Raw genomic sequence first — 12,813 nt, forward strand, 5'->3', positions numbered from 1 at the left:
TTTAATTTCTTATTTTGGGTCCTGAATTAAAACAAACCTGTGAAAGAAGATAGCCTATGTGTGTATTATCACTACTAACGTAATCCCTTTACATTGCTAAGTAAGCAGGCTTTCATTTCAATTTATTTTTAAACAGGCCAATTTTTTCTTCAGTCAGCAAAGTCCATTTTTCCACATGTGTTAAAACTGCTAGCATTTCTTTCTTTAAATTTGATTTTGCAGCTCCCTCAGATGCCCACACTGTCTTTGCAGCTGTGGTCTTTTCCTTGAATGCAGGAGTTTTCTCTAAAGTATAGATACATTTACACTGACCTGGCTCACAGAGTTAAAGTCTCTTTGAACTGCTGAGCCTGGATACATTTGGAAAGAAATAAATGTGTGTTCCCGTGCAAATGAAAGTGAAGTTGCTTATTGATTTCTCTCGGAGTTGGTTTGACTGGGCCTGTCACTCAGGAATTATGCTTGGTTTTGGTGAAGCACAGTGAAATATCCTGGGCATGACAGGGCCTTTTTAATCACAGTGGTTTCAGAATGAACCGATGAAATTAGCATCAAAGCAGCATTTTGAAAGGGTGAAAATGTTTCATTTAGAAGGGGAATTTTGGGTTTTCCGCCAAGCAGTGCTGCCTGTTCACTTGATTACATATATGTTTCAGAACACACTGGCATCTTTTTTTAGTGTGTCCCCTTGTTCCATCTTGCCTGAAGTGTGCTAGGCAGGATGGTGCAGCCATAATTTTTTTGTTGATGCCAAAACAGCAACAAAAAAGCGTGGGAGCGTGGGAGAGCAGTCGCCGGTAGCCTGAGGGATCTGCAGGCTTAGGGAAGCCCTGCCCGGCCCTGCGGGCCTCCGTGAGTTTTGTTGCCACAAGTATTTAAATTTTGCCTCGCGCTCTGAGCGTGTTGTTGTGCTGCTTCCCCCCTCCCACTTCCTGGTCCTCATCTCCCTTCCCGCCTCCCTGCCCACCCACACCCCTCCCTACCCTCCTCACTCTGCCTATATCCACCCCTTTCCAGGGCAGCCCCCGGCCCGGCAGCCCCCTCGGCTAAGGGCCCCTTAGGCAAAGGGCGGCTCCTACGGTTGCGGCTTTCTGTGTGTCTGCAGGTGTCCGCAGGGGACGCCAGGCGCCTGCACTTCTTCTCCACCTCTCCCGGCCCACTCCATCTATTCCTGGTCACTTCTTCGCATGGTGTCTTCACCTCACTGTGTCCCACAGTTGTGTTAACTAGGGTTTTTTTCTCCCCCCGCAGGATTCTCAAACTTAGGTGGCCTCTGTACCTAATACGCTCTCACTGTTCTGAATTGTGGTAACCAGGGTTTTTCTCCCCCCGCAGGATTCTCAAACTTAGGTGGCCTCTGTACCTAATACGCACTCACTGTTCTGTAATGTGGTAAACTAGGGCTTGCCGCTCTCTTACTGCCTGTGTGCTCTCATATCGTCTGTCTTCCTCCCCCACTCCCTCCTACTCCATGGTGCTCTCTATCTCGCCTATCTTCTCTAACTGCTGCTCTATTGACTACCCTGCTCTCCTCACTAAATCTGGTAGGAAAAAGTTTAAAAAGGACATCCTGGTCTCCAACCCAGGCCTCCCTATCGCTGACACCTACACTAGTGCCTGCTCCAAGGAAACTCTCACTGACATCTTCTTTTTCGTGCCTTCGCCTGACCTATGGACCCTTCATATGGTCTCTGTGCTCTCTCGTTTCTCCTGTTCACCCATTAATGGTGGCACCCGTTGGGATGTCCTCTTGGCCTCCTTCCACTCCTCTAAGGCCATCATTAATGTCTATGCTAATGGGACCATCTTGGTCCAAGACCCTCAGGCCAACCTTAACCTCTTTGATAGATGCTTCCCATGCCTCATCAACTTCCTTTCCTCTCCTGCTGTCCCCCCTCCTCTGTCCTCGGCTACCTTGCCTCTACCCTTCCTCCCTGCCCCCTCTCTTGCTCCTTCTACACCTCCACAGGGCGTACCTCTGATCTGTACCCCTCCCCGGAAGTCCTTCAAGGATGGCAACCTTCTCCACATTGCCACTCTTAACTCTTGCTCTGCAATCAAGCATTCTTCTGATATCTGTCACCTTCTTGAGGAACTGGACCTTGACGTCCTCGGTCTCACTGAGACATGGTTCACGGCCAGCTCTGTCACCAGCTTTGACACACTCCTACCTGACGGCTACAAGATCCTCTCCGTGCCCAGGCCCAACCGTGCAGGGGCGGGGTGTAGCCCTTATCTTCCCTGAGTGGATTCCTGCCTCTGTCACTCCTACGCAGTCCTACTCCTCTTTTGAATGCCTTGTCTGCCGTCTCTCTCTCTCTCTCCCCTAGCCATTCCCTTACCGTGGCTACGATCTATCGGCCACCTGGTCAAATCTCCTCCTTCCTCTCTGAGTGGGCTGACCTCTCCTCCTCACTCCTGTCCTCAACCACTCAACTCATCTTTCTTGGTGACTTCAACATCCACTTGGATGTCTCCTGTCCCCCCCTTTCGTGATCTCTGCGACTATCTCAGACTCTCTATTCTCCTGTCTGGGCCTACTCATTCTGCAGGGCACACTCTTGATGCTCTGATCTCTTCTGACCTTCCCCTCTCCGTCCCTCTCTCCACTCCTCTCTCCTGGAGTGATCACTTTCTCCTATCCTCCCACCTCACCCTCCCTACCCTACTGGCAAAGCCACCCTCATCACTGCCACCCACCTTCTCGGTCATCCGACCCATGAAGCGCGTGTCAGTTGAGGCTTTCGCTGCCACCTTCGCACGCCCCCTCTCCACCTTCGACTGACTCCCACCCTGACACTGCCCTTTCCATGCTCCACTCTGCTATATCTGATACTCTTGATATCCTTGCCCCTGTCATGAGAATCCGCCTGAAGCCCAAAGCCAAATGTCACTCGGAGCTCGTCACCCTTAAACGCAAGTGCAGGGTGGCAGAGAGGAAATGGCGTGCTTCATGTTCATCCTCTGACAAACTGGCCTGCCGCCTGCTCCAAAGGCAATACCGTCTCTCCGTTCTCTCCAAGAAGAGAGCCCTTATCCAAGCCCGCATCTCTGGGCATCTAACAACTCGGCCGAACTCTGAGCTTGCCAACCCTGCTGCAGTCTCTACCTCTCCTGTCCCCTCCCAGGCCCTCTGCACTGCACTGGCCTCTCACTTCATCTCTAAAACTCAGGACATCCTGTCCTCACTCTCCTCCTATCACCTCCCTCCCTCTCTTCCTGGCTCTTCCTCTGGCCCTTCTACAGCCACCCCTCCTCCCTCCTTCTCTGCCTTTCCCCTTTTTCTGCTGACGAGGTTTCCAGACAAGTCCGATCTATGAAAGTCTCATCTAAACAGGTTCACCCCCTGTTCCTCCAAAACTATCAAGGACCACATCGACTCCCTGGCTCCTGCCCTGGCTGACTTTTGCAACCACTCCTTCGCCTCTGGAGTCTTCCCACCCCCCCTTAAGCACTTCCTTGTGCACCCTCTTCTTAAGAAACCCTCTTCTGACGCCTCCTGCCCGGCTAACTATTGCCCAAACTCCATCACTCCCTTCCTCGGCAAGCTCCTGGAGAAACTGGCCATCTCCCAGCTTAACCTCCATGCTGAATCTGTTGGCAGTCTTCATGACCATCAATCTGGCTTCAGAGCTGCCAGAAGCACGGAAACTGCTCTCCTGAACATCCGTGAGGACCTACTCTTGAACCTTGACTTCAACACTCCGTGTGTTCTCATTCTGCTCGATCTCTCTTCTGCCTTTGACACTGTCAACCATGCCATCCTGCTCAACCGTCTCCTTGATAACCTGGGTATCACTGGTCAGGCTCTGGCGTGGCTGACCTCTTTCCTCTCCAATCGACCCTCCCAGGTCCAACTGGGGTCCTTCCTCTCTGACATCTTTTTCTCCACCTGTGGTGTCCCCCAGGGATCAAATCTCTCCCCCTGGCTGTTCAACCAGTACCTGGTACTCCTTGCCCAACGCATCGCCACTCTCTGCCCCAACTTTCGGTGCTTTGCGGACGATACCCAGCTCATTTTCAGGCTACCTTCGGCCTCCTCCTCTCCTTCCCTCATCTCTGACTGTCTGTCTACTATCCAGGAATGGTGTGCCGCCAATGACCTCTGCCTTAATGCCAGTAAGACTGAGATTCTACTCATCGGCACACCCACTCCCTCCTTCCCTGCAGCTCTCTGGTCGGCCTCTCTTGGCCCTCTTCCTGCTCCTACCTGCACGGCAAAAAACCTCGGGGTTATCTTCGACTCCACACTCTCCTTCTCTCCTCATATATCTGACATCTCTAAGAAGTCACACTACCAGCTGCACCTCTTCAAAGGTATTCTTCCCTTCCTCTCCTTCCCCCAGAAGCTCACTGTCTCACGAGCCCTGGTTCTCTCAAAGCTGGACTACTGTAACAGCCTCTATCTTAATCTGCCTGCCTCCACTCTCCGCCCTCTGCAACTCATCCAGAACAGAACTGCGAGACTTGTCCTTGGCCTCAATCCCAGGGACCGTATCTCTCCAGGCCTGAAGTCTCTACACTGGCTCCCAGTGGCTGCGAGGATAAAGTTCAAAACCCTCTGCATTGTCCACAAGGCCTTCCGGGGCCTGGGGCCTAAATACCTTCAACTCTCTCTTCCTAAATATCTTCCTTCCCGAACCCTTTGCTCATCCGTCTCCAACTCCCTCAGGGTCAGCCGCTTCTCGAAGCAACAAGCTGTGGGTAGATCTCTCTCTGCGGCAGGGGCCTCCCTCTAGAACAGCCTTCCTGCCTCCCTGAAACTTGAGGAGAACCATCTACGGTTCCGGAAGCACCTCAAAACCTTCCTCTTTGCTTCTGCTTTCTCTCTCCCTCTCCCCTGCTAATTCTTCGCTGAATCTGCACCGAATCTGCAACTGGGCCACTCTCGCCGACCTCGGTCCCGGGCCCAGCCACTCTCCACTTGCACGGCCTCCCTGGCAAACCCTGCACTGCGGCACTGTCTCTGTATCCCTACAGCCCCCATTCCCAGCACTTGTCTGCACTTACCTTGCACTTGCCACCAGCTGGCCCTATTTATTTTATTCTACTTACCTTGTACTGCACTTCCCCCCTCCCCTCCCCTTGCACTTTCTCCCTTCCCCCTACCCCTGCACTTGCGCAATCTGAATGACACCTGGCCTAGTAGGATCGTTGTCTGTCTTCCCCTGTTCCCCCCCTCCCTGCCTCGTCGCGCCTTGAAACACTTGAAACCCTTGTGTATAGGCGCGTTACAAATGCCATATCATATCATATCATAACACAGTTTTGAGGTCCTGGTGCGAACAGGTTGCTGTTTCATGCACAAATGCAGCTTAGTGATGTGGGGCAATGCCGTTGAGTGGGTCAATATATCCCACAACATTGCTACTCTCGCTCTGCTGTCAAACACTCCTTTGACCTCTGCTACCTCCTCGTAGAGCTGGACTTGGATGTCCTGACTCTCACCGACCGACACATGGTTAACGGCCAGCTCTGTCACGGCTTTCGACACTCTCCTCCCTGATGGCTACAAGATCCTCTCCAAGCCCTGAACCAACCAACCTGGAGATGGAGTAGCCCTGATCTTCCTGGAGTGAGTCCCTGCTTCTGTCATTCCTATGCAGTCCTACTCCTCCTTAGAATGCCTGGTCTGCAGGCTTTCTATCTCTCTTGGCCTCTCTCTGACAGTAGCTATAATCTACAGGCCACCTGGCCAGCTCGCCCTCTTTCTCTCAGAGTGGGCTGACTTCACCTCTTCCCTCCTTGCCTCTACCTCTCAGCAACTTCTCCTTGGAAACCTCAACATCCACCTGGATACTGCCAACCCCTCCTCTGGGGTCTTCCGCAACCTCTACGAAACTCTTGCTCTCTACATTTTACCATCTGGTCCAACTCACTCTGCTGGACACACCTTGGATGTTGTCATCTCCTCAGACACCCCCTCTCTCTAAACCTCTTACCACTCCCCTCTCTTGGACTGACCAATTTCTGCCCTACTCTCACCTGAAACTGTCTGTCCCTCAGGTAAGGCCCGCCCCAGTACTGCCACCTACCTTCTCTATCATTTGGCCATGAAGCGTGTGTCAATGGATGCCTGTTCCTCCACCTTCTCTGCTTCTTCCCCTCCTGCAGCTGGTTTACACACTGACACAGCTCCCTCTAACATGCATATCTCTATCTCCAACACTCTGGACATCCTTACCCCTGTCATGAGAATCCAACTGAAGCCTACCTCCAAGTGCAACTCTTGGTATGATTCTGACCTTGCCACCGTGAAACGCAAATGCAGGGTGGCTGAGAGGAAGTGGAGGGGTTCTGGCGCATCCTCAGACAAACTGTCAGTCTGCTTGCTCCAAAGGCAATACAGGCTCTCTGTCCTGTTCAAGAAGAGAGTCCACATCCAAGACTTCTTCTCTGCGGCCTCTAACAACACAGCCAAGCTCTTTTAAATCAGCAAGGAGCTGGCCAATCTTTCTGCAGTCTCCACCTCTCCTGTCCCCTCCAAAGCCCTCTGCATGGCTCTGGCTCCTCATTTCACTACTAAAACATCCTGTCATCGCTCTTCCCTTCCTCTTCCTCTCCTTCTCTCGGCTCGCCTCTGGCCGCCTCTCCCCCTCCTCCTCCTTTCACCTCTTTCTTTCTGACTACACCAGATGAGTCAGATGTAGGAAAGTGTTGTCCAAACTGGTGCTTCCCTGCTCCTCCAGAATAATCAAGGGCCACATTGACACCCTTGCTCCAGCCTTGGGCAATTTCATCACTCACTCTTTCGCCACTGGATCTTTCCCTTCTCTCCTCAACCACCCCCTTGTGCACCGCCTCTTCAAAAAGCCTTCTGCAGATCCTACCTTTCCAGCGAATTATCGCCTGATCTCTGTTACTCCTTTTCTGGGCAAACTCTTGGAAAAGCTGGCCATCACCCAGCTTACTATTCACACTTAATCTGTTGGCTGCCTCCATGAGCATCAGGCTGGCTTCAGAGCAGCCAGAGGCACAGAAACTGCTCTCCTGAATACCTGTGAAGACCTTCTTTCAAATCTTGACTCCAGCCTTCCTTCTGGCCTCATCTTCCTTGACCTTTCCTCTGCATTTTTCACGGTCAATCACGCCATGATGATCAACTGACTCTGTGAGAACCTGGGCATCACAGATCAGGCCCTGGCGTGGCGGACCTCCTTCCTCCTGGATCGACCCTCCAAGTTCTAATGCAGGTCCTTTCTCTCTATCACCACTCCCTCTACATGTTGTGTTCCCCAGGGCTCTAACCTCTCACCCTGACTCGTCAATGTCTACCTGGCCCCTTTGGGCCACCTAATCTCTACCTTCTCCTTTAACTTTCAGTGTTATGCCGATGCCCCCTCTCTTTCAGGCTCCTCTCAGCCTCCTCTTCTTCCTCACTCATTCCTGACTGTCTATCCGCGATTCAGGATGGGTGCACCTCCAATGATCTCTGCCTTAATGCCAGTAAAATGGAGATCCTTCTCATCAGGACCCCTGCTTTCCCTCTCTTGCTCAGACCGCCCTCCTTGGCCCCTCTTACCTCGCCTTCCTGCGAGGCGAAAAATGTAGGGGTCATCTTCGACTCCCCTCTCTCCTTCTCTCCTCACATCACAAACGTTGCCAAGAAATCCCACTACCAGCTACATCTCCTCAGAGGTATTCCTCCTTTTATTACTTACCCCCAGAAGCACTCTGTCTCCAGAGCCCTGGTTCTCTCTAAACTGGACTACTGCAACAGCCTCTTTCTCAATCTGCCCTCTTCCACTCTCCGCCCTCTGCAACCTAATCCAGAGCAGGACTGCAAGACTTATCCTTGGCCTCAATCCCAGGGACCATATCTCTCCAGCCCTGAAATCTATCCACTGGCTCCCAGTGGCGGCAAAGAATCAAGTTCAAGACCCTCTGCATGGTCCACAAAGCTTTCTTGGGATGTGGCCCCGTCTACATCCAAGGCTCTTCCAAAATACCTTCCTTCTTGAGCCCTTTGCTCCGCTACCTCCAACTGTCTGAGGGTCAGATGCTTCTCCAGGCAGAGAGTGGGGGGTAGATCTCTCTCCTCTGCAAGTACCTGCCTCTGGAATGGCCTCACTGCACCTCTCAAACTTGAGCAGGATCACCTGAAGTTCCAGAAGCAGCTCAGGCCCTTCCTCTTCTCCTCTGCTTTCTCTCTCTCTTCTTCCCCTGTTGACCTACCTGCCTGCTGCACCAACTGCTCATCTGACTACCCCCTGAGTCTTGTGAGTTATCAAGTCCTGCATGATCAGTCTTCCCTGCACTGACTCCGTGCCTACCATGCACTTAGGGGCTGTAACTGTAACATCTATAGTCCCCTGTCTCCTGGCACTTACCCTGAGCCTCGCTGGCCTGGCTGCACTTCCCCAGAGCACTGCTGCCCTGATTGCAATGCCCCTTTCCTCACCCTTGCACTTCTGCTCCCACCTCGCACCTTGCGCTGTTGCACAATCTGAGTGAATCAAGGCCTAGTAAGATCCCCTGTCTCGTCATCCCCTTGTCTTGCCTCCCTTGCCTTGATGCACTTAGAAACCCTGGTGTACAGGCGCGTTAGAATTGTCATATCACATCATAACCTCTGGGGGCACGTCCAAATCTCCTTTGTCCTTGTATTTGTACTGTCTGACCTCTTCTCCTTTGACTGGAGGAAGTGTAGCATCGAAAGGACTGCCCTCTCCAGTTTTGTGAAGGTGGGTGCTGCTGTGGCTGATGGATGGCTCCTCCCAAAGATTTTTCTGCAGCCTTTGAAGCCTCTAGTTTTTCAGGCTGTCGTATGCTTTGATGGGTCTAATCTATTTGGCCCCAAAGGCCTTATCTAGAATCCTTGATTGAACATTGGGGGCAGACCCAGATGTAGTCACCCATGCACATCGTCTGGTTACTGCATTAGACACCGTGCATGTACTAACACAGTCTGGTGCATCCATTAATAATTGTAGGGTGTGACAGGAAGCCTCCTTTCCATCATTAATCGGGTTAGTAAATCTCTCTCTCATTTCCCTTTCTGGAATAGTTTCATCAGCTTGTGCAATTTCATTCCATAAGGTATAGCTATATTTTGCCTTTGCCCATGGCCTTTATTGCCATACTTCCTGCCGAAAAGACCCTTTTTGCAAGGGCATCATAATGCATGTCATCCCTATCTGAAGGGATGGTAGGAGAAGCTTGGATGTTGGATGTTGAATTTGTAGTCTGTACTACTAAGCTCTCTGGTGTAGGGTGCTTAGATAGGAAGGCAGGGTCCACTGCAGAAGGCCAACTCCTTATTTGTAGCACGAGTGGTGTCTGTTTTTTCCCAGATTTCCATAATTGGATTCTTTTATTGCTGCATAAAAAGGCAGCACAGGCTCCTTAGGAGGACCCTAAAGTAAGGTGTCCATTAGATCATCTTCGGTAATGTCTTTTGCAGCGTGACACCATCCTAAATATTCTATTACCCCGCTCATTACAGTCCTTTAGGCTGCATTTGGATGAGAATGAACATCTGGAGTGTTACATTTCAGGGGAAGTGTCTAGGCCACTGGCGTCTTTTAGGCATGAGACTAGGTCTTCCAGCCACAATACCTCCAAAATTAATTCACCTGGAACATTTGGTGTCCCAAAACGTTCATACCCAAATGTGATGTCATCCTCCTTCTTCCTCCTCGAAAATGAATCCAAAAGATTTAAAGAAGTCAGTCTTCGATTGTGGTTTAAATTTTGAAGTTGAGTCTGAGGTTGATGTCGAGTATCCCTTTCACTTAAATTCCTTTGAGTAGGATATCACAGAAGCCTCTTGCATCGATGCTGACTCGGCGGTCGACGCTGCTTGAGTAGACCTCTCAGAGGCCTTTTCGACTCAGGCTTTTAGGCACACGTCTCAAAGCCTTAACCGATTCCCTACGGGTCTTGGCTCTTTCAAGGGGCCACGAGGAGCCACCTTTGAAAACGGCTCCAGTGTTTTATCACAAAATGTTCCCATTCAGCCTTCGAACCAGTCTTCTTGGGAAACGTATCTACCGTCTGTCGGGCGAGGAATCCGAGGACTAAGAACAGTGGCGCTGTTTCTTACACTTTTTTTTTTTTTAAAGATTAAGAGGAAGAGTGACTCGAATCACTCCTGGATCTGGCTCTCTTAGAGCAGTTTCTTTTTTGGGGCATTTCTGGAGATTTGTCTTCAGTGGAGCTTCTACCTTCAGAGCATCTTCGTTTTGAAGGAGAAGAGGATGGATATTTTGAAACTGACGTTGGATGAGGTTTGGCCTTCTCTCCTTCAATGCCTTACTGGTCATCGATTGACAGGAGCCACATTTGACTTCATGGGTTGTGCTCAGGCACCAGAGAAAAATCCTATGCGGATCAGTAAGCTGCATCTCTTGAAGCCTGTTTTTGTCATAGACATTGTGACCAAGTCACAGAAAAATCAAATGAGTACGACCTTCGTTAAAGAAAATCGACGAGGCGAGTTGCACCGTTCCTAGAGGGTGCTGTGCATGCGGAAAAACTGAATAAGGCAACGGGACACGGTGCATGCTATTAATTCTGTAACATCCAGATGCGGGAATGGTAACCACTGGGTAACATCGACGCCAATGGCGCACAGCGCCACCTGCTTTCAGTCTTTTTCTGAGACGGCAAAGCATGGTATGAATATATCTTAGAGGAGGAAACTGTGGGAGTACACAATCCATTATAATGACCACTGTTGACAATCTGGGGAGATATTCCCATTTCAGTTTGAAAATCTATCTTGAAAAGGGTGACCCTCCAACAGAGACAAAGTAGGTTGCCTAATGTGGACCCCCCCACATCCACATGCCTATCAGCGATGAAATGGCTGCATCCACACATTTTACAAGGTAACCAAGACGTATGAAATATCACCCTTCCCAAGAGAAATCACAGATACCTATGAACCCACTCCTTTTAATGGTTGTTCATATTTCTTCCCAACTAGAGGTATTGAGGGACCTATGCAAATATTAATAGCATTTTCCATTTTGCTATCCATCCATCCACCACCTCCTTGCGAAGGAGGGTTATGTTATACTTGGTTGAGACTTTTCTGGGGGCCATCCACCCAAGAACAGATCAATGGGCTGTGTTTGTGCCGGTAGAGGGACTCCCAGACCCCCCGCCCCCTTGTTTTGCTTATGTTATACATAACCAATTCTATATGTGTTACATAATCTACATAAAGTGTAGCGTCTGTCGCTACAGTGGATGCTTTGATCAATATCGTTTTCCTAAAGAATGCATGTTGCACTGGTCACAAGCCAAAACACACTGAGGGAGGCTCAGGGCTCTGTATAGCAAGACATGCATATAACAAATGCAACAAAATTATACATTTTACAGCTCAGTTTGGGGTTAAAATGAGATTTAAAACCCATATGATTTACAGGCAGTTCTGTAGGTGAACACATGTAATATTCAAATTCTTCAGATTCCAGCACCCACTTCTCCTTCTTTTCATTGTTCCCCATGTTGTCATCATTTACCCCAGAACCCCCCAAATTCCTCCAGTTTCTTCTAGTGTTAACTCATTTGCCCCAGTATTGTGCATTTGCCCCCAGATGATTCGCCAATTGTCACTCATTGTCTCCGGTTTTGCCTAATGTCATTCTTGTTTCTCTATAGAACTGCCTCTTAGAACCCTGTCGGACTGTGCCCTAATGCCAACCCCCACTCCCAAACACACAAACTTGACTTTTGTATTTAAACTTAACTTTTTATCGCCATGGGTAGCTCAAATCTCTGGTGGTGCTTGTGCAGAAACAGAAAGCAGGGCCGAATAGTGATTCACAATTGTCTCCCTGTGTCCCCCTCTACTCCAGCACCATAGGAGGGCTTGGGTAAGGGGTGGTCCTCGGGGAGGTTGCAGGGCTCTGAATATTAGACTTCCCGCCCCTCCTTCCCTATATGAGAAGGTTCTCATCAGCACCACCATGTACCTGCAGGGACTGGATCCCATAATTGTCTGTGCATGATTTGTGCCCAACTTCACATGGGAGACTTGAGGCATCTGCAGCTGTGCCTAAAGGCACAGATTTGTGCTGCCTGCAGGACGCTGCAGTCACCCGGCCTCTGAGGTCGAATGACTGCAGTATTCTTCACGTCTAAGGGCCTCATTACACGGATGGCGGAGAACCATGGCGCTATTAGCGCCATGGTTCATGCCGGTAAAATACCGGCACCGCCTTGGCGGAAAGGGGAATTACCGCCCCATTCCAAGGTTGGTGGGGCGGTAATTCCCCCTTCCACCATTGCCCTTCCCCATTCCCATTTTTGGCCCATAGGGCTCAATGGGAATGGGGAAGGCGCTAATTACGGTACCGCAATTAGCTCCCTGGGTCCTTTTGCGGGTTGGTTTTAAACGCCTGCAAAAAGCGGGCGTTAAATCCCCCAACCCGCAAAGGGACCTCGTAGTAAGGCGGTAAGGATTTACCGGTACCGGTAAATCCTTACCGCCATCCGTGTAATGAGGCCCTAAGTCTTGGCCCCTCCATAATGACTGATAGGACATCTCCCAATTGGCCATAATGAACGTGCTGCTACTGATTTATTTCACATTCAAAATCGATGATTAATTATTTTCCAAAGTACTTATTTTGCTTTAATAATTATCCTTCTATTTTTACAGACTTTCTTTCCTTTTAGAGTTGGCTCGGCTCTGCTTGGAATTAAATTTTACACAGCTTGCATTTACCTGCATTTCCGACCTGAATAACTCTAACATAAAGGTAAATGGTCAAAGAACATGATTGTCATTTTAAATGTGTACCAGTACAGACTAGTGTGTAATGTTTTTTTTTGTTGCTTGTATGTTATTATAATTTA

General features: G+C 50.0%; 1 protein-coding gene across 3 annotated transcripts in view; it reads left to right on the forward strand.

The window, feature by feature from the left end:
• CFAP46 (cilia and flagella associated protein 46) overlaps nucleotides 1-12,813 on the forward strand; it is a 2,698,259-nt gene that overhangs the window by 396,195 nt on the left and 2,289,251 nt on the right. For all 3 annotated transcript variants that reach the window (XM_069611407.1, XM_069611408.1, XM_069611409.1), the window contains exon 10: nucleotides 12,617-12,716. In XM_069611407.1, the coding sequence (XP_069467508.1) occupies nucleotides 12,617-12,716 (100 nt within the window). The remainder of the gene's footprint in view (nucleotides 1-12,616; nucleotides 12,717-12,813) is intronic.

This window comes from Ambystoma mexicanum, chromosome 8, assembly GCF_040938575.1.
Source record: "Ambystoma mexicanum isolate Mex_15411 chromosome 8, UKY_AmexF1_1, whole genome shotgun sequence".
Taxonomy (NCBI): Eukaryota; Metazoa; Chordata; class Amphibia; order Caudata; family Ambystomatidae; genus Ambystoma; species Ambystoma mexicanum.